This window comes from Eschrichtius robustus, chromosome 2, assembly GCF_028021215.1.
Source record: "Eschrichtius robustus isolate mEscRob2 chromosome 2, mEscRob2.pri, whole genome shotgun sequence".
Lineage (NCBI taxonomy): Eukaryota > Metazoa > Chordata > Mammalia > Artiodactyla > Eschrichtiidae > Eschrichtius > Eschrichtius robustus.
Genome location: NC_090825.1, coordinates 167,139,573 through 167,161,658, shown reverse-complemented (window position 1 = coordinate 167,161,658; position 22,086 = coordinate 167,139,573). Strand labels below are relative to the sequence as shown.

The 22,086-nt window shown below is 50.4% G+C and overlaps 1 protein-coding gene across 4 annotated transcripts in view; it reads right to left on the bottom strand.

Moving 5' to 3' along the window:
• Positions 1-13,608: 13,608 nt before the first annotated feature.
• UNC13A (unc-13 homolog A) overlaps positions 13,609-22,086 on the bottom strand; it is a 62,809-nt gene continuing 54,331 nt past the window's right edge. For all 4 annotated transcript variants that reach the window (XM_068534751.1, XM_068534748.1, XM_068534752.1 and 1 more), the window contains 5 exons: positions 21,706-21,786; positions 20,659-20,806; positions 16,502-16,594; positions 15,626-15,785; positions 13,609-13,909 (listed from right to left, as the gene is read on the bottom strand). In XM_068534751.1, the coding sequence (XP_068390852.1) occupies positions 13,609-13,909; positions 15,626-15,785; positions 16,502-16,594; positions 20,659-20,806; positions 21,706-21,786 (783 nt within the window). The remainder of the gene's footprint in view (positions 13,910-15,625; positions 15,786-16,501; positions 16,595-20,658; positions 20,807-21,705; positions 21,787-22,086) is intronic.

The following is a 22,086-nucleotide window of genomic DNA, read 5'->3' as shown; positions in this document are numbered from 1 at the left end:
AGGAAACCCTGATGGCGGTGGGGACGTGAGGCAGAGAGGGAAGGAGCCCTTCAGGGGGTGCCAGTGAGCAATTGGCGGGGTGGGGGGAGGCAACTGGGGGGCAGGGGCAGCATAGAGCATGCACCTCAGAGTGGTCCCACCCCAGGGGCAAGGGAGGTGGGGCATTTATCCATCCTCAACAGCATTTGAATTTTCTGGGTCAAATAAGGGTTCTCAAGATTCTCAAGCCCTTTTAGGGTGTGCAGGCATATACCTGAGGCTTTTACAAAATAACGGATGGTGTGTGATCCTCGTGGAAAAACGAGAACATACAGCTAAACAAACCGAAAAAAGCAAAATTAAATCACACGTCCTCAGAGACGACAACTCCTAACTTTTTAGTGACAAACCTTTCAGTCTTACCCATTTGCATGGTACAAATATATACATGTTTTGAAAAAGAGGATTCGTGTTACATAAACTCTGTTACAACCTGCTTTTTTCTTTTTCTCCCACACAACACATTTTAATTTCATAAACACGGGATCAAATTGTACCCGGATTTTTTTCAGCAATTTTCTTTTTAAATTTAACAACATATTGCAGACATTCTAATCAGCGCAGATGTCTACCAGGTCTTTTTGGATCGTTACAATAAAATAGGCTGTGATCAGGATGGACCAGCATTTATTCAATCATCCTGATGGAAGAATATCACAGCCTGGCAGTGAACAGTATTATACAATCCATCTTTCCTCCTGGAGTGTTTATTTCAGTTGGGTAAGTTGATACAGGTGGGATTGCTGGGTTAACAGAAATGCGCCCTTGAAGTTTCAGTAGAGGCTGCCATGTTTTCTCTTCTTGTTAAATCTTAGCTATTCATCATGTATCTGCGAGGGTGGATGATCCCAGTGTATTAACCAGTCTCCTCTCGTAGAACACTGGAGTCGTTTCTCATGTGTTACCGTTACATGTTATGTTTCCAAATCTTATTTTAACCTGGTGGATCTCAACTGGGGGGGGGGGGGCGTGGATTTTGTCCCTCAGGGACATTTGGCGATGTCTGGAGACGTTTCTGGTTGTCATGACTGGGGGTGGGTGCTCCTGGCATCTAGTGGACAGAAATTAAATTCCCTGAGTGCACAGGGGGGACCCATAACAAAGAATGATCCGGCCCCAAAAGTCCACAGTCCCTACACCCAATTCCATTCAGCCCTTTGGGGACAGAAGTCTCTAGAAGAGTCTTCTTCGTGGCATGAGTGAAATTTCCTTTGCCATGAAATGTCTCTGATTCAAACGTAGATTCTCGGGCTCTGCCTCCAGACTGAAGGGGTCAGAAGCTTGGAGGTGGTGCCTGGGAACCTGAGTTTTCTTTCGATGCCCCCATCCAGTTATCTAACTCTGATCTCCCCTTTGCTCTCTGAACATCCGGGAGAACCGCATCCTTCCTTCTAGAACATTCATACAGGAATGACTCCACAGAACCGGCTCACCGGGGGAACTGAGGCGCCCCACGCTCACAGAAGGCGGACGGTCGGGAGGTCCTTGCAACCTCCAACTTGGGGCACACACCCTGTCTCTGTGATTCAGGAATAGGATGCTGCCTTTGCCTCCATCACAACTGCTTTTCAGTGCCCTCCAAGCTTGTCACTGAACAAGGGAATTTGGATTCCAAACTATCAGATGCTTCCATGCCCTGCTGCCGGCCCAGTGAAGAGGAAGCAAAACCAAGACAGCTCCGGTTTCTTCTGCCTTCCAAACCGCCCCCAGGACACCTCTGGCCGGTGGACCGGAGCACAGGCACAGCTGCAGGGACCTCTTCCAGCGTGCAGCTTCTGCCCAGAAAGGGGTTGGGTGGGAGTGGGTGCTGACGTCAACCCACCACTCCCCCTCGTTTATGACTGTACGTTGTGGTGATGGTAAGAATGATGGTGAAATTGCAGGCTGCGTAATCATAGCAACCATTCTATGTAATTGCAGGGTTAGGAGCAGAATAATTATAATGCAATCTAACAAATTATGGAATGAAATGTAATCTTACGTAGGTCGTGAATCACATAATTGTGTTACACCCTCCAGGAACTGACTGTGCATTTTGTTGACATTCCCTGGGTGGTCCTGCCCTGTTGGCAGGTGCCGTGAGGAGGAGGCTTGGGTAAATAGTGGGGGCGGGATTACAGTAGTTTAAGGCGGGTGGGGGAGGGGGGAGGTGGGGAAGCTGAACCAGAGGGTTCAGGTGAGACTGGAGGGTGGGGTGAGCATAAGGGCGGTGCTAGAGTTTAGCTTAAGGTTGGGAAAAGTGGGGAGAAACAGGAGGGGAAGTTGAAGAAGAATGGATTAAGCCAGGGATTGGCAAACTATGGCCTGAATCTGGCCAGCCATGTTCTGTTGTTTAAAAAAAAAAGTGGTTTTTTTATTGAGATGAAACTCAGGTAACATAAAATTAACCATATTAAAGTGTGCAATCTCATGGCAGTCGATGTACTCGCATTGTTGTGCAGCCATCACCACTATCCATTTCCAAACTTTTTCATCCTCCCAAACTGAAACCCTGTCCCCGGTAAAGACTAAGTTGCCGTTCTCCCCTCCCCCAGCCCCTGGCAATCACCCTTCTACTCTCTGTCTCTATGAATGTGATGGCTCTAGGGACCTCATATAAGTGGAATCATACAGCAATTGTCATTTTGTATGTAGCTTCTTTCACTCAGCATAAAGCCCTCCATGTTCATCCATGTTGTAGCAGGAGCCAGAATCTCCTTCCTTTTTGAGGCTGAATAATATTCTGATTTTGGGCGGCCTTGGCCGGCAGTGGCTTGAAGCAGGATCTCAGTTTCCCCGACCAGAGACTGAAGCCAGGCCACAGCAGTGAGAGCACTGAATCCTAGCTACCAGACCACGAGGGCCAGTGGCTGGTGACAAGTCCCTGGCTTGTCTGCTTTGTGGAAATGAATTTCAATAATGGGACGGAAAGTAGTGAAAAAAGTAAAGTGTTTACTAGCAGGAAAAAAAGAGTACACGTGAATAGACACGCACGGGTGGGCTCAGAGAGAGAGTTGCGCCTTCGTGGTAGTTCGAATCATTTATACAGGGCATTTCTGCTGGGTTTCCTCTGGTCAATCGTCTTGCTTTGCCTGGCCCTGAGTCCGTATTTGGTATAACTCAGGGTCCTCCCCTGTGTGCACGAGCATCTCTTAGCCAAGATGGATTCCAGCGTAGAGGCCTGTGGGAAGGTTGACACCATCTAATATGGGGTGGCGCCCCCCCCTCCTTTTTTGGCCCCCGAGGAGCCTTTCTGGGCATGTGTAGTCGGGAAGTTCTCCTTGACCTCAAGAATGAGAAATATGTGGTCTCTTTATCTTTTATCCAGGCAGGACTCAGCTTCTCTCTCCCCCTGCCATGTATCTGTCCACAGGGGACAGACTTCAGCTGCTCAGCCTGGGGCCCATCTATCTCCTGCCTCAATTCCACTGCATGTAAATATAGATCACATTTTGTTTATCCATTCGTCTGCCACTGGACACTTGGATGGCTTCCACCTTTTGGCTATTCTGAATAAAGCTGCTATGGACGTAGGTGTACAAGTATCTGTTCCATATTTGCTTTCAGTTCTTTTGGGTATACACCCAGAAATGTATTGTTGGAGCATATGGTAATTCTATGTTTAATTTTCTGAGGAACTCTCATCCAGTGTTCCATAGCTGCTACACGTCTTTTAAAAAATATATATTTATTTATTAGTGTTTATTTTGGTGAAATTCACATAATATCAAGTTAACCAATTGAAGTGTACAATTCAGTGACATTTAATACATGCACAAAATTATGCAACCATCATCTCTGTCCAGTTCTGGGATATTTTCAGCACCCCAGTGGAAACCCTGTACCCATTAGCTGTCACTCCCCAGTTCCCCCTCCCTGCAGCTTCTGGCAGTCTGCTTTCTGTCTCCTCCTCTGAACATTTCATATGAATGGAATCATATACTATGTGGTCTTTTGTGTCTGGTTTCTTTCACTCATCATGTTTTTGAGGTTCATCCACATTATAGCATGCATCAGTGCTTCATTCCTTTTTTAAAGCCAAATAATATTCCACTATATGGAATGCATTTTTCTCATCCACTCGTCTGTTGATGGACATTTGGGTTGTTTCCAACCCTTGGCTATTGTGAACAGTGCTGCCTTGAACATGTGTGGACAAAGATTTGTTTGACTATAGCTGCTTGTTTTTCCAGGTAAAGTTTTCTGGGCACTGAGCCCCGCCATTCATTTATGTGTGTCTGCTTTCATGTTACAGCGGCAGAGTTGAAGAGTGGTGTCAGAAACTGTATGGCCTAAGATGTTTACTATTTGGCTCTTTACAGAAAAAGTTTGTTGACTCCTGGTTGGATGAGTTTGGGAGCTGGGTCTGCTGGCAGAAACGTCTAGTTTTTTTTTATAATCAATATTTTTTTATTGAGATATAGTTGATTTATAATGTTGTGTTAATTTCTGCTGTACAGCAAAGTGATTCAGTTATACATATACATATATATATATACATTCTTTTTAGAAAAATATTCTTTTCCATTGAGGTTTATCATAAGATATGAATATAGTTCTCTGTGCTATACAGTAGGACCATGTAGAAACTTCTACTTTTGCCCCAATAAGCATTCTTTTCTCCTATAGAACTATAACTGTGGTTGGGGAAATGGCTGCTCAGGGCAAAGAATACATTTCCCAGCATCCTTTGCAACTAGGCACATGCAGTAATGAGGTTCTGGTCTGACGACTCCTAGTGGAAGTGATGGTCACAGCCTCTCAGTCTTACCTAAAGGGACAAGATTTGCCCCCCTCAGACCCTTCCCTTTTACCACCAGCTGGAGCAGCCATCTTGGACCCTGAGGTGGAAGAAGCAAGATGGAAAGATGGTCCCATATGGCCACGTCAGCCCTGGTAATACAATTTCACTGTGGCTCTCATTTTCACTCTCTGATTACCAGGCGAGGTGAGTGTCTTTCCATATTTTTATCAGCCATCAAGTTTTCCATTCAGGAAATGCCTATTCATGCTTTAGCCCATTTTTCAACAGGATGTGATCTGCCCCTTATTGATTCAGAGTTCTTTACAGATACTATTCTTTTCTTGGTCACGTGTGTTGCAAATATCTTCTCCCAGTATTTGCCTTGTCGTTTCACTCTCTTCACAGTGTCTTTCGATGAACTGAAATTCTTCATTTTTATGGTGTTGAGTTGATCATCTTTTCCTGTATTTTCCTTTTATGCTTTTTGTGTCTTGTTTAAATTTTTTTCCTTGTGTCAAGGTCATGAAGCTATTCTCTTACATTGACTTCTAAAATCTTTATCATTTTGCTTTTCACATTTAAATCTTTAATACGCCCAGAGTTGGGTTTTGTGTATAATTTCATGTGGGGTAGGCCAGGATCCTCAAATGCTTTACTTTTATTTTTTGACACAGAAACTCCATTTCTTTCTTTTCTTTTTCTTTTTTTTTTAATGAAAATCATCAGTGGAGCCCTTGTAAACCAGTAGCAGGATTATCCTTCCAATTTATTTCTGATGGGGGGTTGTGCTCTATTGTCATTCAATTCCAGTGCATTTGTTCCAGCAGAAAAAGCAGGCCAAAATGCCGCAGGCTCAGAAACCAAAGTCCTGTAAGCCTCAGGGTTAGGGCAGGAATTTGAAATCAAGGGGAATGTGGCCATAGTTAGGGAACCCCCGAGATGGCCCCCAATCATCTCTGCCTGGTTTTCAAGCCCTTGTGTAATCTTCTCCCCTTGACATGGGCTGGACTTTGTGATTCCCTTCTAACCAATAGATTGTGACAAAAGTAATGGGATGTCACTTTCAGGATTAGGTTACAAAGGACTGGGATTTCTCTCTCTCTCTCTCTCTCCGATGAAGCCAGCTGCCATGTTGTGAGCTGTCCTGTGCAGAGACCCACATGGCATTGTGTACTAAGCACTAGATCTTCATCAATATCATCACACACACTTCCCTGCTCCCTGTTCCCACCTCCCTGCCTCCCCCACTCCCCGAGGCAATCACTGCCCTTGGTTTTGTGTTTCTTTTTTTTCAATCCTTCATTTTTAAAAATTGTGTTAAAATACAAATAACCTAAAATTTACCATCTTAACCATTTTTAAGTGTACAGTTCAGTGGTATTAAATACATTCACAGTGTTGTGCCACCGTCACCACCATCCATCTCCATAACTCTTTTCACTTGTAAAACCGAAATTCTGTACTTGTTAAACACTATCTCCCCATTCTCCCCTCCCCCCAACCCCTGGAAACCACCATTATACTTTCTGTCCCTATGATTTTGATTACTCTTGAGTACCTCGTATGAGTGGAATCATATAGTATTTGTCTTTTTGTGTCTGGCTTATTTCACTCAGCATAATGTCCTCAAGGTTCATCCAGCTGTAGCATATTGCAGAATTTCTTTCCTTTTTAAGGCTGAATAATATTCCATTGACCACATTTTGCTTATCCATTCTTCTGATGATGGACACTTGGGTTTCTTCCATGTTTTAGCTATTGTGAATAACACTGCTATGAACATGGGTGTACAAATATCTTTTTGAGACCCTGCTTTCTATTCTTTTGGGCATATACCCAGAAGTGGAATTGCTGGATCATTCAGTAATTCTATTTTTAATTTTTTAAATTGAAGTATAGTTGATTTACAATGTTTCAGGTGTACAGAAAAAGTGATTCTGTTTTATATATATATATTCTTTTTCAGATTCTTTTCAGTTATAGGTTATTACAAGATATTGAATACAGTTCCCTGTCTTATACAGTAGGTCCTTGTTGTTTATCTATTTTATATATAGTAGTGTGTATCTCTTAATTCCAAATTCCCAGTTTATCCCCCACCCTTTCCCCTTTGGTAACCATAAGTTTGTCTTCTATGTCTGTGAGTCTATTTCTGTTTTGTAAATAAGTTCATTTGTGTCATATTATAGATTTCACATATAAGTGATATCATATGGTATTTGTCTTTCTACTTCTGACTTACGTCACTTAGTATGATAATCTCTAGGTCCATCCATGTTGCTGCAAATGGCATTATTTCATTCTTTTTATGGCTGAGTAATAGTCCATTGTATATATACACCACATCTTCTTTATCCATTCATCTGTTGATGGACATTTAAGTTGCTTCCATGTCTTACCTATTGTAAACAGTGTTGCTATGAACATTGGGGTGCATGTATCTTTTTGAATTAGGGTTTTTGTCTTTTCCAGATATATGCCCAGAAGTGGGATTGCATGATCATATGGTAACTCTATTTTTAATTTTTAAAGGAACCTCCATACTCTTCTCCATAGTGGCTGCACCAATTTACATTCCGTATTTTTAATCTTTTGAGGAACCACCATACTGTTTTCCACAGCAGCTATATCCTTTTACATTCCCACCTACAGTGCACAGAGGTTCCAATTTCACCACGTCTTTGTCAATGCTTGTTTTCTGTTTTGTTTTGTTTTTGTTTTTTGATAGTAGCCTGATATGTATGAGGTAGAATCCTCAATTTTTTAACCATTAGTTTTATGCTTATTATTTTTTATTAATCACACAATTATCCTTAAACAAAATCTCTGTGGATGTATCTTGTATGTCTTTTGAGCTTTATAAACGTAGTGTAATGCTCTCTGAAGCATTCTGGGACTTTTTTTTCACTCAACATCACACTTCATTCATGTCATTTGTCAGAATGAAGAAGCTCACTTCCTAGAGAAGTAAGCCTGTCCCTCATCCATAGGTTTGGAGTCAACTGTGGGACTCAGTGCATCAGAGCAAGATGGTTTATTCCTCACAGGGCAGCAAGCAGCATGCGCCTCAGTCCCCAAGCCCCATGGGTGACACGATGGACCCCACATGCTGAGGGACACAGGGTCAAGGGCTGAGCACCTTTTGTAGAAAGCAGCAAACAAGCCAGCTTCCCTCCATCAGGGATCAAACAGTTACTCAGAAGTTATGCTGTGGGGGGACTTCCCTGGCGGTCCAGTGGTTAAGACTCCATGCTTCCACTTCAGGGGGCACGGGTTCGATCCCTGGTTGGGGAACTAAGATCCCGTATGCTGCACAGTGTGCGGCAAAAGAAAAAAGAGTCATGCTGAGTAGCCTATGTGCTTAGCTACGGAAACTGCTTGGTCTTGGGAGAAGTACGTGTCTGCAGTCTGGCACAGTGAGCAAGGATATGCGGGGAAGCTCAGGACCTGCAGGCTGCCCCTTCTGACGTCGTGCAGGCACCTGTGGCTCATCCACTTCACACCTGTATCATATTCTCCCTTTGTGAAGATACCACGACGTTGAGGCTGCTTCCAATCTTACCCATGTGCAAGAGTCTCTTGAGGGCAGAGTTGCTGTGTTTGTTGTAGTTTTTTTTTTTTTTTTGGACGCACTGTGTGGCAGGTGAGATCTTAGTTCCCCAACCAGAGATCGAATGCGTGCACCCTGAAGTGGAAGCATGGAGTCTTAACCACTGGACCGCCAGGGAAGTCCCTTTCTTTTAGTCCTTGTGTCTCTTACTTGCAGCCAAATGCACTCATCAAACTCACTCCCAGTGATGGATCCCGTGGCCCCTGCCCTGGCCACTCAAATGTGGAAACAACTCCAGATCTTAGGAGGAAACTCCTGACCTTACCGAGGAAACCCTGTGCTGAATAAGATTCCGTTTCTGCTCCCTGGTGGGATGGGGGCTCAAAAGAGAAGTCAAATTCAGGTGTAGAAAAATGAAGCTTCCTTCTTTGCACATCCAAGTTTATGAAATGAGATTCTCACCTGCTACAGCAAAAAACGAAACAGAAAACCTCCAAACATGGGGGTGTGGGTGGAATTTGAGTGTGTCCCTGGCATTTGTGTCCTAACTTGCTTGAGCTAAGAGCAACAGCTGCCCAGTATCCTGGGTTCAGATCCTGCCTCTGCCCCTGGGGCCTGTTTTCCTTCTCTGTAAAATGGGACCACGGTAGTTGTAATGAGTTGCGTTCGCGGGCGGGAAGTGTATTCAGCAGTGGCTGCTCATGGTAGATGCCACGTGATTTTTTTGCCAGTAGGGGAGGGAAGGAGGCCACCATGCATCTGAGGCTGTGTGCTTTTTTTTTTAATGTCTGCTGTTAATAAAATATTTTTACAGAGACCAAAAATTCAGAATAGTGCAAAACATCTCAACACCATGCATTCATGACCACTTCTCGTTGATTTTCAACATTTGTTCCAAGTCACATATTTACAGAGAAATGGGGGCATCTGTGCAGATGCCGGACCAACGGGATGGAATTAAAACAGACAAACAGCGTCTTGAGTTCACATTTGCAATCACATGCTAAGAGAAGTGTGGAGGAAGAACCTCCCTGGACTGCGTGGCCGGGTTTGGGGGGGGGTCTTAGGGGGCCGGGGCCAGGGCTGGGGTCTGAATCCCCCTGGCTGTGTGGCCGGGGATGCATAGGGACCCTCTGCCTGTGACCTGTGCCTGGAGAGAGCCACTGTGGCTGGGTGGGGGTCAGGGGGAAGATGGAGGGGGTCTTACCTAACACCATCAACTTGATTTGTCTCTTTAAAAAAAATAAAAGGCAAAGAGAAGAGCAACACGTATCAGTGAAAACGACTTTGGTCCTTGACAATACTTAGGAAAGGATGTTCAGGGGACAGCAGGGGTCATGATGTGGACCAGCCCCCCAGTGAGCTCCCCCATTCTCTGCCTGCACAGCAGAGTTGGGGCAACTCCAGGCTGTCTCCACTCTGCCTCGTGCCTCAGTGTTCCCACCTGTAAGATGGACAGCGCTGGGGGGGGGACAGAAAGGTCTCTGAGGTCGCAGCTGAGAGAGGTCCTAAGGATTTCTCGTTGGCTAATTTTTTTTTTTTTTTTTCATCTGTGATGGAGGCATGGTGAGGTTTCAGGCTGTGATGCCTGAGAATCAGGACTTGGGCGCCTCCTCATTTTAGGTAAATCCTTCGAGGACAGACTGGTGAGAGCCAGAGAGAGCAGGGGACCCTCTTCCTTCTAGAAACCTGTTTTTGCTTTTTCTCCCTTCTCTGTCTCTGCATCTCCCCATCTCTGAATCTCTCTCTCTCCATTTCAAAGTTCTGGCTGTCCCTATCCGGCGTGATCTTACCCTCTTGATTTTTTCCCTTGCTCGTCTGTCTGTCCCCCCTTCTCTCCTTCCCTCCCTGCTCTTCTTTGTGTCCTTACTCTGTCTCTGTCCCTTCTGAGGGGGGATTGGCTCTGTCCAAGATGTCCCTCAATGTTACATCCCCCCAATCCCAATACAAGCCTACTTTATTATTTCCCTGATCCATGGAAATCTGGGGCAAGCTCCCGGCATGGAGTGAGATCCAAATGCAACCCCAAGACCCCACCTGGGCCCAGAACCCCAGGAACTCAGGTGAAGTGGTGAAAGCCCAAAGGTATCATCTAATGCCGAGTGGCCTTGGGGAAAGCCCTGTTCCTTGTTCCAATACAGGGACATCCTGATTTCAAGCACTTCCAGTCCCCTCTTGTCCTCTCTTCACCCTGTGCCTCAGCCAGTCTGGCTGGAAGATCTCCTGAGTGCCCAGATCTGTGTGGGAGGGGAAGGCTGGTATGGACAGACACACATGTGGATGTATGGGCACACACAGAACCCCCTGCCCGAGACATAATTCAACTAGGCATCCCCTCCCTGCCATCCCCCTGTGCCCAGAGAGCTTTTCACAGACACCCCTAGCCCCATGGCACCAGAGACAGAGGCTGGAGAAGGGACAGTCAGAGGAGGAGGGACAGAAGCTGGGGAAGTCCTGAGGGGGGGATCAGAGAAGGTTTTCTACAGAAGGGAAAATTTGTGATGAGTTTTGAGGAATGAGTAGGAGTTCTCTGGGAGAAAGAAGAGGGAGGAAATTTCCAAAACAGTTCTAGCCTGGGAGTCAGAAAGTGTCATTTGACAAATACTCCCTGAGGCTTCCTCCATGTGCCTGGGCCAGTGCTGGGGAATCCTACACACACACACACACACACACACACACACACACAAACACACACGCTTTGATCAGAGAGCCTCCCAATGAATCTTTTGGGAAATACCTTGGCTCTCTCCGGCAGAAGCTCAGCTCCCTCTTTTCCTGCCAGTCATCCAAAAAATCTTTCAGAACCCACCCCAGATCACAGATTACCTCCCCTTTGGGTGTTGCTGGTGTTTTCAACTCCAAGTGAACCGCCCAGCCCACCTCCACCTCTTGGATGGTCTGAAGTTCAAACCTGCCTCTCAGGCCTTGTGACCGAGACTCCATGTTCTCCCCAAGCCACCTCCCAGCCTGTCCCTTGACCCTGGCTGGGACCCACCTCCCCCAGCATCCTAAATGAGAACTTTTGTCCTAATCTCTGGTTCAGAACCTTCAGTCACTTCAACCTGCCTGAATTTAGAGGAACGCACAAATACTTCCAGGTAAATTAGAAAACAGTGTCGCTTCTTCCAGACTCTTGTTCACGGATGGGGAAACCATTATCATAAACATACAACACTCAGTTTGCACATGGCCTCCTTAGAGATGCTCAACCCCTCGGCAGTGCACAACTGGGACATCTGTACCCAGGGACCCTGGGGCTCATCTAAGGCAGAGTTTTAAATATATACTCCAAAGTCTTTCCAAGAATTAATTTCAGTGTCTTGAAAGCATTTTGTCCTCTCCCCCCCACCATCAGTCCATTCTTCATGACGTAACCAGAGGGAGATTTCAAAACCTGAAATCAGACCCTCCTCAGCTTTAAAATCTCCTGGGTCCTCCTAAGCCTCTGAGGGTAAAATCAAAACTCCTCAGAGCAGCGTACAAGACCTGGTTTGATACTCTGCAGGTGTCCCCAACCTCATCACCATCCCCCAGTACCCCACTCGCTGGCTCAGCTCTAGCCACGCCGACCTGGCTATGCTTCAAGTCAGCCTGCCTCCTAGCCTTTTCACCTGCTGTTCCTGCTGCCTGGAGCTCTTTTCTCTCCAATGGGTGGTTCCTTCCCACTTTTCACCTCCAGAGAGAGCCCTCCCTCACCTTGCCCATCTGATGTTGCCTCCACCACTCCAAGAGCCCAGCTAATCCTCATCTCATCCCTCTGTTTTAATTTCTCCCTAGCACAGCACAATCCTATATTTATCATTCTGGCAGAAAAAAATCCCATGGCATACACACGCTGGTCCAACGTGGAAAAGCAGATTCTGGGCAAAGATAAGCTGTGCCAACCTTTCCCAAAATGTTTCCCAAAATGCCTGCATGCGCTAAAATGGGGAAATTTGACTCTGGCCAAACTACCCCAACATCCCTGCAGGAGGAAGAGTTTCAGGCAGCTAGAGGCCCCACCTGGGGTATCCTGTGACCTGTGTGTTTGAATGAATAAATGGGATTATGGGGAGGAAGCTCCCAGCAAGTTTGTATATTTACACACGCACACACACACACACACACACACACACACACACACACCCACCCCTAGAGTTTCTGGTCTCTTTCTGTTCTTTCCTGACTGGAGCATTCTGGGGGAGGAAGAAGGGGTTGGGTTAGGGGACTGGGTCCAGGGAATCCCCAATCTTCACTCTTTTTTGGCGGGAGGTCAGGAGTTCTCAGGGTATCTCCCCCTGGGGTCCCACTGAAAAGGGCTGAGGGCAGGGGTTTTGCTTGGCAACCAGAGGTGGGAGGGGGCACTGGGGGCCTTGGCCCAGGACCCCCATCCCTTTAAGGGTTGGGGGAGGTCCCCTAAGGGGGGTTAGCAGCAATGGGGAGCTGTATCGGGTCATCCGATCTCAGCCCACCCTTCAGTGGGGCACACAGGCCAAAGGGAGTGGGGAGAGCGTGTGGCACTGGGACCCTCGGCATTGTCTCAGGCAGCTCTCCGGGCCTCAGTTTTGTCGTCAAACGGGTGGGTTGAACTCTATGATATGAGGACTGGGTATGTGGGGGGAAAAAGGGAGGCAAACCCCCATAGGGAAGTGGGGGCGGCGCGGGTGCCCCAGAGCCGACCCCTTGGTCCCCAGGGTTTGGGCGCCCAAGGGCGCATGTGCTTTTGAAATTCCATCCTCCCCCCTTCCCTGTTTATTTTTTGCACAAACATCAAAAGGGACTCTGGTACACCCGGGGGCCCTCCGACCACCACCCTAGTCCCTCCAGGCCCCAGACCACCCTAGGGGGCGCTCCAGGAAGCCCTGCCCCTTGCCCAGGGCCCGTCCCTCGAGGGAGCTCAGAGTTCCATACTTGGCAAATTGATCTTGGGCCCCAGGGGTTGGGGACCCATCTTATGGCTTTGTCAGGGTGCAGGAGATAGAGCCTCCCGGTACCACAGCCCTGGGACCTGGCCTTCTTACTAGGGGGTGGGTTTTCCTCCCATCCCAGCTCGAAAGTCCCCCTAGACGCTAGGGGAGTGGCCTCAAGTAGGGGGACGTGGCTTCTTCCTTCCTCGCGCCCCACTGCGTGGTCTCCTGAGGGGGCGGGGCGTTGCCATTCACCTTTCCCCAGAGGGGGAACTAAATCCAGGGCGCGGGGCAGCCCAACCTCAGCACAGAGCGCGGAGACTCGCCCTCTGGGAGGTCCCAGCGCGCGGGCGCCGCCCCGCCCCGCGCGCTCTGCGCAGGCGCAGTGGTGCCCGTCTGCGTGCCCCGCGCTAGGGGGCAGGCGCGGCACCGCCCTCCTCGGCGGAGCGCGTGTCCGACTTAAGCTTGACGAACTCCTTGGCCACCTCATCGTTGCTGCGTTGCGACAGGATGCGCAGCACCGTGAGGCCCGTGTCGTCCATGTGGATGCGGCGGCCAAGCGGCAGCCAGCAGGCGGCGCTCCCGCGCTGGACCAGCTCGCGCAGCTGCAGCACGGCCAGCCCCACTGTGCGGTCCTCGCGCGCGAAGCAGTAGTCCTTGACGCACACCTGCAGCTCATAGCACTCCGGGCCCGCTTCGGCGCTCAGCGTGCTGTGGGAAGGCGGGGCGTGAGGACAGGTCCCGCCCACTGACCAGCCACGCCCCTACCGGTGATCCCCGTTTTCCCCACCCCCACCCCCACCCCGTCACGCCCACACCCGGGCATTCTGAGCTGGGGCATTCTGAGGTGGGCCACTCCCACACTGAGTGGCCTCCTATTTTCATAACCTGCCACTTAGGCCGGGCCCCACCCCTGACCCAGATGTCCGGCCCCATAGCCCCGCGCTGGGACACGCCCACATCAGCTGACAACTTGCATCCCCAGCACTGTCCCTGCCAAGTCTCTCCTCCTTTCCTCACCCAAGGACGCCCCCATCAAACTACTCCCAGCCTCCAGCCAAGCCACATCCCCACCCCCAAGAGACCCTCCCTCCAGACTCCTCTGGCTAGGCCATGCTCCCACCCCGTGATACCAGCACCCACACTCTCAGCCAGCTGAGCTGCTGCCTCCACCACCCTACCCCAGATATGACACCAAGAAGCCCCTTTACCAGGCTCCCATCTGAACCCAAGTTCTCCCCTTGACGTGGCCCCTCCCCCCTGCTCCCTAGCCTACCCTCCTTACGCCCAAGATGCCTCTCTATGTAACCCTGCCAAGATGTCTCACCATGAGCGACTACCCACTCCAGCACTCCTCCCCCTCCCCCAGGCTACGAAGTCCCCAGTGCTGCTGGGTCCTGACCTGATGCTGGCTAGTCAAGAACTCGTTTCTTTCAGGCTACACGCACACCGATCCCTTGCATCTCCTTCCCAGGCTACAATCCTAGCCCTCAACTAGGTTGGCCCACCCCAGGAGACATCTGCCCCCTCCTAGGCGGTGCTCTTGCTCCCAAGTGTTGCTTCAGGTGACCTACCTCTCCAAAGTCCTCTGACCAAGAGCTCTCCCCTCACAGGACTGGCCAGGCTCCTGTCCCTCAGGGGCCCCCACTTCCCCCCAGCTCTGATGCCCCCTTACCCCACTGTACTCTGTCCCCCAAGAACACCCCCAATGTTACCCTGCCCCAGTGAGGCTCACACCTGATCCAAAGATCCGCCGACCCTCACCCCCACCCCCAGATAACCCCTCTGTACACCTTGATCCGACTTGTTTATGTTCCCCATAAATCATTTGCTCCTCTAGACCCTGATGCCCCTGACCTAGGAAGCCCCACCTAGATGTGACCACAGCCCTGCCCATATGACACATATCCACATGACCTGGACCAAGCCACACTCCACTCTTGTCCCCCAGAGCAGACTCCTCCAGATGACCTGCCCCAATAGCCCTGACAGAGTTCATTGCTGACTCGAGCAGGTCCATGCCTATGCCCCTCAGCCCCTCACCCACAAGCCTCTCGCCCCATCATGACCAACCACGCCTCTTAAACAGACCAGAATCTCCAGCCCCAGAAATGCCCCTGCCCAACATGCTCCTTCTGGCCAGACTCCTCCCCTTCATGAGCCCTCATCATGCGGTTATATCACACTCACTGCCCTCTGGGACCTGTCTGCCCCCCAAGGTGGTCACCTCCATCCTGGTGTCCCCTCACTGATGTCACTCCTGCACTAAGGTGCCTCCCTTCCCAGCATACCCGCCTAGGATGTGATCCCTCCTGTTCCTGTCCCTAGGTACCACCGGCCCACCAGACATCCCCCCTGCCTGGTGGGCCCTGAGGTTCAGATAGCAGATGTCCCCTTGCCATTCTCCTCAAAGCATCCCAGACTTACAACTGGAAGCTCTCATTGTACTTTGGGGCCCAGCTGTTGTTCTTGGATTTGGTCGCAAACTTGCGTTTCTTGTCACTGAGCTGGGGCCCGATGATGTTGACCTCGATGAATGGCCGGAAAATGCCAGAAGTCTGCCACTTGAGGTCATTGGCAGCCACCACTGTTGGGGGAATTAGAAGGTAAGATTGGTTAGGGTCCCCCAGTACACAGTTGTGGTTTTCAAAGCCTGTCTGAAAGACTGCATTTCCCAGAATGCTTCTGAAGCCAAGCGTGGCCATATGACTAACTTCCAGCCAATGAGATGTAAGAGGAAGTGATGCGTACAGCTTTCAGGTTGTGGCTTAAAAGGCAGGGAGAATGCCCTAAACTTTCTCCTTCTCCTAGCTGCAAGGTGGGATACTGATGGGGGCTGAGTTCTTTGGGACCCTACAGAGGAAGAAAGCACATTAGGGATAAAAGTACAACAAAAGATGTCAGGGGCCTGGATCCCCAACACTGTGAAGCCTCTACATCAATTCTGGGCTGACTGTCCTCGGAGTTACCTCAGAGAAAGCTTTATTCCATCTATCTTGTTTAAGCCACTGTTATTTTAGGCCTTGGCTAAGACAGCCCAATCTGTGTTCTAATTAGAAAATAAAAGCCAACAAAAGGAAAGCAGAGCTGAGAGATAAAGTGGAATGAGTTCTGTAACACTCTTTGTACCTCTTCATCCAGCTATGCCTGAAGGTGGTGACTTCTGGAATTTTCAGTTTTATAAAAACATTTTTTTTAATGAAAAAAAATGTCTTCCTTACGCCAGTTTTGAGTTTGGTTTTCTGTCTTAGAACCTAGTGCATCCTGGCTGAGGCACTCTCCCTCCCACCTCAGGTTACTCACCTTTCACTGTGACCTTGTGTTCCCCAGTTCCTGGATGAGTGAAGAGCTCTACATGGACGGAGACTTCACCCACAGGGTCTTCCACACCTGAGCCTGGGCGGGGCAGGGGAGGATGATTGGCATGAGCTTCATTCTTTCCCACCCACCAGAAAGGACCTGGACTGCCTCCCACCCACCATGTGCTGGCGGCACCAGGTCATCAGCCGTGACAGGGTGGCACTGAGGGTAGGCTGGGAAGATGGGTGTTCTTAGGGAGGCCAAGAATCCTGGGTTCTAGCCTTTCACTGCCTCACTGTGTGATCTCAGGGAGATCTCTTTAACTTCTCTGAGCCTAATGTCCTTTTTCTCATTCCCTGTCATTAAACTCAGCCTTCATCTTTCACACCATCTTGGCAGCATCTGATACCCTGGCTTTCTGTGCCTCAGTTTCTCCTCTTGGCTGCAACAAGGCCACACTCTTCAGGTTCTCATCCTACAGATTAGTCACTCCTTCTCACCCTCTTTTGCCATTTCCTCCTCCTCTGTTGATCTTCAAACTGTTGGGGCGCCCAGTGCCTTAGTCCTCAACCCCTTTTTTGTTTTCATTTCCTCCCTAAGTACTGGTACAGTGGAAAATCCTGTCAGCTCTATCTTCAAAATACATCCAGAATTTGGCCCACCTCCTTGGCCTCCATCCTGGTCCAGCCCCCATCAACCTTCTGGCTCCATCTCACACTTCAGGTATGGCTAAATGAACCATGGCTGCCCAATCAGAGCATTCCCTGGCCATGGCTGCAGTGACTGGCTCAGGAATGGTCATGTGACCCAAGATAGGCCAATAGGAGTTGTCCCTGGGCCAACTAGGCCAACCTGGAATATTGCAGTGGCCTCCTCCCTGTCTCCCTGCACCCTCCTCTCAGCTTCTTTCAATACACCAGCCAGAGAAATCCTAACTCAGATCATGTCCCTTCTCTGCTCAAAATCCTCCCGTGGCTCCCATCTCGCTCTGAAATAATCAAAGTCCTTTTATGACCTTCAGTGTCACTCCTGATATGTGTCACTATTACCTCTCCTGCCTCACCTCCCTCCACTCTTACCCTTGCCACGTCGGCTCCAGCCTCACAGGCTTCCTCACTACTCCTCCAACACACTGTGATAACATGACCCAGAATCCTCAGCTCTCCTGAAGTGACAGCTTGTAGAGAAATCTTTCATTTTCCCTGCCATTCCTTTTCCAATAGACCATCTCAAGTTTCCATTGAGAAATGTCCCTACCTCACCTCAGACCTTGTGGCTCCATCTCACACTTCAGGTAAGGCTAAAGGAACCACGGCTGCCCAATAAGAGCATTCCCCAGCCATGGCTGCAGTGATTGGCTCAGGGATGGTCATGTGACCCGAGCTGGGCCAATAGAAATTGGCCCTGAGACTTTTGCTGTAACTCTTAGGAAAGAGTCTCTCTCTGGTTAGGCTGGCAAGGCTGACTCTACCCAATGAGGGGAGAGTCCACCCCACAGAGGTCTCAACAGAGACCAATGACCAATGGCAGTGTTGGAGACTCTAGATCCAGCTATTACTGATGCCAAATCAATTCCTAATCTTTCAGTTACAGGTTCACAAATTCTCTAGTCTGCCTGAGTCAGGATAAGGTGCGCTTCAGTTTCTGGCCACCACAAGCATCCTGATTGATTAGTTCTGATGGGGATCATTGAAGGAGCAGTTTAAAAGCTTCTTTCCCCATTCCTCCCTCTGTGACTCTTGGTAAGGGCATCCTGTGGGGCCTGGGGACCTGTGACCATCAGCACCCCCACCAGTCCCCTCCCCTGCCCCTCAGGAAGCTCCCCACACCTGGAGCACCCCATGCATGGGGGGAGGAACTGGGGGAAAGGAAGGGGTGGGTGAGGGGAAGGAGAACGGGTCAGTCCAAGGTTGACCGGGTTACCTGTCTCTGGGCAGAAAGTGACCGAGGCTCAGGGGGCAGAGGGGCCTGAAGACCCTGCACACCCTCATCTTCGCTGCCCACCCCAGGCTGCCTTCCTTGTCATCTCAGGCTCCCACCCCTCTTCCCCCAACCAGTCACATGCTCAGCCTCACCCGCCACCCCCAGGCTGATGCTTCACAGCAAGCTCAATCCGGGCCAGACTGAGGGGTGCCAGGGGAGAGTCGGACAGTGGTGGGTGGGGTGAGGGGTCAGATCATGGCCAAAGCTAGTAAGAAGGGGGAGGGGGGCAGTGCTGGGCACCCCCATCCCGTGGTTTGCTGGCTCCAAGGGGAAGGGTCTTTCGCGGGCTTCTCTGTGCTTTCCCCAACCCCATCCCCACTCCCCAAGTCCCGGACACCCCCTACAGGGGAAGGTTCCTTGGGCAAAGGGCTTAATCTCCTCTGAGACTCAGCTTCCTCATCTATGGAATGATGGACGCCCTGTGGAGCGACCAGGAGGAATGTTTTTGAGAATCCCTGAGAAATGCTTGGCACAAGGGCTGACCCAGAGTTAGAGCCTAAAAAATGTTGGTTTTCTATGCTCGGAAAAGTGACATCAATAATAATAATAATCATTATCATAATAATCATAGAAACAATAATAATAAAACAACTAACAATTGTTGGCCCCCCAGTAGACGTCAGGAACTTTCCTGTCAGGAAAGTCTCAGGGCTAAATTTAATTCATCTAATCCTAAAAATAATCCTATGAATTAGGGTCCTTGACTGTTCCCATTTTACAGATGAGAAACCTGAGGCTCAGGGAGGCAGCCTGTTGCCAGAGGCGCCCAGCCATGGAGTGGCAGAGCTGTAATCTGAGCCCGCTCTTAACCGGGCAGGCGCCTGTCTGGGGGGACCCGGGATCTGGTTTAAGAGAAGCACCTAGGGAGGAACGGATTCCGACTCGAATCGCTTCTCCTGCCCCATGTGGAACCAGCAAGCCGTCCTTCCCCCTTGTCCGCCTCGGCCCCCTCGCAGCCAGTCGGGTCTGGGCGGGGCCCCGCAGGCCTGGGAGACGGAAGGACGGGCCTTTTACTAGCCGGGCCGGGAGGGGCGCAGGCACCGGGCACCGGGCGCGGGTGGGCGGCGGAAGCACGTACCCTTCTCAGGATAAATGTCTTCACTAAGGGTAAACCTAGTCCCTTTTCCACCATGGACTAATCACGGTGGGGAGGTGGAGAAAGGAGGGAAGGGAGGAGTGGTGGGGGGAAGAGACGAGCGAGCGAGAGGCGAGGATGGAGGGCGAGTGTGCGTGACGGGGAGCAGGGGAGGCGCGGAGAGGGGGCGGCGAGTGAGAGGGAGGAGAAACAAGAGAGAGAGAAACGTCAGCTGCAGACGGACAGACAGACAGCCTCCTGCTCCGGGGGGACACCAGGGACACTAAAAGCAGCAGCGTGGGCTGGGCACGAAGCCGAGGGCCCTAGGCCCTGGGCTGACTCGGGGGGAAGGGGGCCGCTTGCGGCCACAGGGTTTAGCTCCCCTCACCCCGGCCTCTTCTTCCACTGCCGGAACTAAACCTGGGTCAGCGGCCAAACTTCTCTCCCTTGTCTGCACTCTTAGGGCCAATTTTGAAAAGGGTGGTCCCCAGGGAGGGGAACTAGGACCCTGGAGTTCTGCCCCCCAGCCCCAGCTGCTGTGTGCGAACTCAGAGAGGGACAGGAGACAGAGGCAAGAGAAGAGAGAGAGAAAGAGAGAATTTGAGAAATGAGAACTCCCTCTCCGTCCGCCCCCTCCAGGTCGGGGTCCCTCCCATCTCTGGGGCTGTCACTCCTTAGCCCCTGACAGTACAGAGGTCCCTCCCTGGGGTACTTTCAACCATTCCCCCAGAGGTCCCTCCCCGGGAGCTGCCAATCATTCCTTGGCCGCATGACGTCAGAGGTCCCGCCCCTGCCAGAGCTGTCAATCACTCCCTAGTCCTGGTCGTCAGAGATCCCGCCCCACAGCTTTCAATCACATCCTGACCCCATGACGTCATGGATTTTCCCAGGAGAGATCATCCCCTCCTGGCCCAATGACGTCATAGGTTCCGCCCCTACCAGCTGTAGATCGCTCATTGGCCTGGTGACACCATAGAGCTCAGGTGCGCCCCGGAGCTGTTAATTCGGCCCGGACCCATGACATCACAGAGGAGGTGAGTCAAAGGGGCTCGGCTGCCCCTGCAGGCGGGTATTGTCATCGCGTTAACCAGTGGCTCCTTACCCTGCGCCGACTGCGTCTGCACGAATGTCTTGATGAGCAGGTCGGTGGCCTGCGTGTAGAGGGACAGGGCGTAGCGCAGGGACTGCAGGTCTGGACTCTTCTCCAGGAAGGTTTTCTTGAGGCCCACGCCACCCGCATGGAAGTATTGCTGTGGGGAACAGGGTGGAGAGAGGTAAGGCTGGCGGGACCCCCTACCCGTGCATCGGGCTGGGCAGCCCCAACTCCCCCTCCCCCACTCCGCTGCCCTCTGCCGTGATACGCCATGACAGGGCAGATCTTCAGAACACCCAGGTCCTGCTATTCCCTCACCTCCACCCCTGCCCCAAGCGCGCCTGTGGGCTCCCAGCACCCTCAGAATAACACCCATGCCCTGCACCCCTCCCAGCCTTCTTTCCAAAAGACTTCCCTAGAACATACCTGCCTCAGGGCCTTTGCACTTACTATGCTCACTGGCAGGAAGGCCTCCCAGCCCCACCCCCACTCCCTATTTTGCCATGGCTGGCTCCCTGTCTTTCTTTGATTAAGGTTTCAAGGAGTTTCCCTTAACCACCCCAACTTAATGTGTTGCCAACCCTGTTGTGCTGTAATTCTCCATTTCAACAAAACATTTCCTTCAGAGTAGTTTTCACGCTTTTTATTTCATGAAGACCACTGCCCCTTTCATCTCTCCATGTTTTTGCATGGACTGGTTCCCTGCCTAGAATGCTGTTGCTTTGCCTTGTGAATTTCTATGCATTCCTCCAACCCCACCACCTCCCACATGCCTTCTAATCCAGAAAGCCCTTACTGCCCCCTCCCTGGGCTCTCCCATCTTTTCTTCTACCCTGTCCTGACCCCACAGGGCTGGGGATGTCTACATCCAGCTGACATCCAGCCTGGGCCTCCTCAAGTCCCTGCCATCAGCCAGCCTGGAGCTGACATAGAAGGGTCATCAGGGAGTGTTTATAAATGGAATGAATTAAGGTGGGTTTGAGCCTAGGTCCATGTCCACACCAGCCACACCCTCTGCCTGCCCCATCTGGGATGGGCAGGGGTGTGGTCTCTCACCTTGATAGTGTCCAGGGCCAGCTCAACAACTGCACACTGCTTCGGGGTCAAGCTCTTGGCTTCTTCTCGTACCATGTGGTCCTGGATGGATGGAGAGAGTGTCCAGGTGGGCAGAGCAAATTCTGCCTTGGGGATCTGCCTATGGGTCTCATTCTTGCTAAACTCTGAGGAGTTGGATAGTGGGTCTGTCTTTTCATCATTGTGTTCCCAGTGCCTAGCATGTGGCTGGCACACAGCAGGTGCTCAATAAATATTTGTCAAATAAATTATTTGTATTCTTGATCAAGCTGTGTCTGAAGGTGAACCTTGCACCTCTTTTCAATACACTGAGCAAATACATTGTGATTAAGCCAGTCTGAGTAGGGTCTCTGTCCTTTGAGC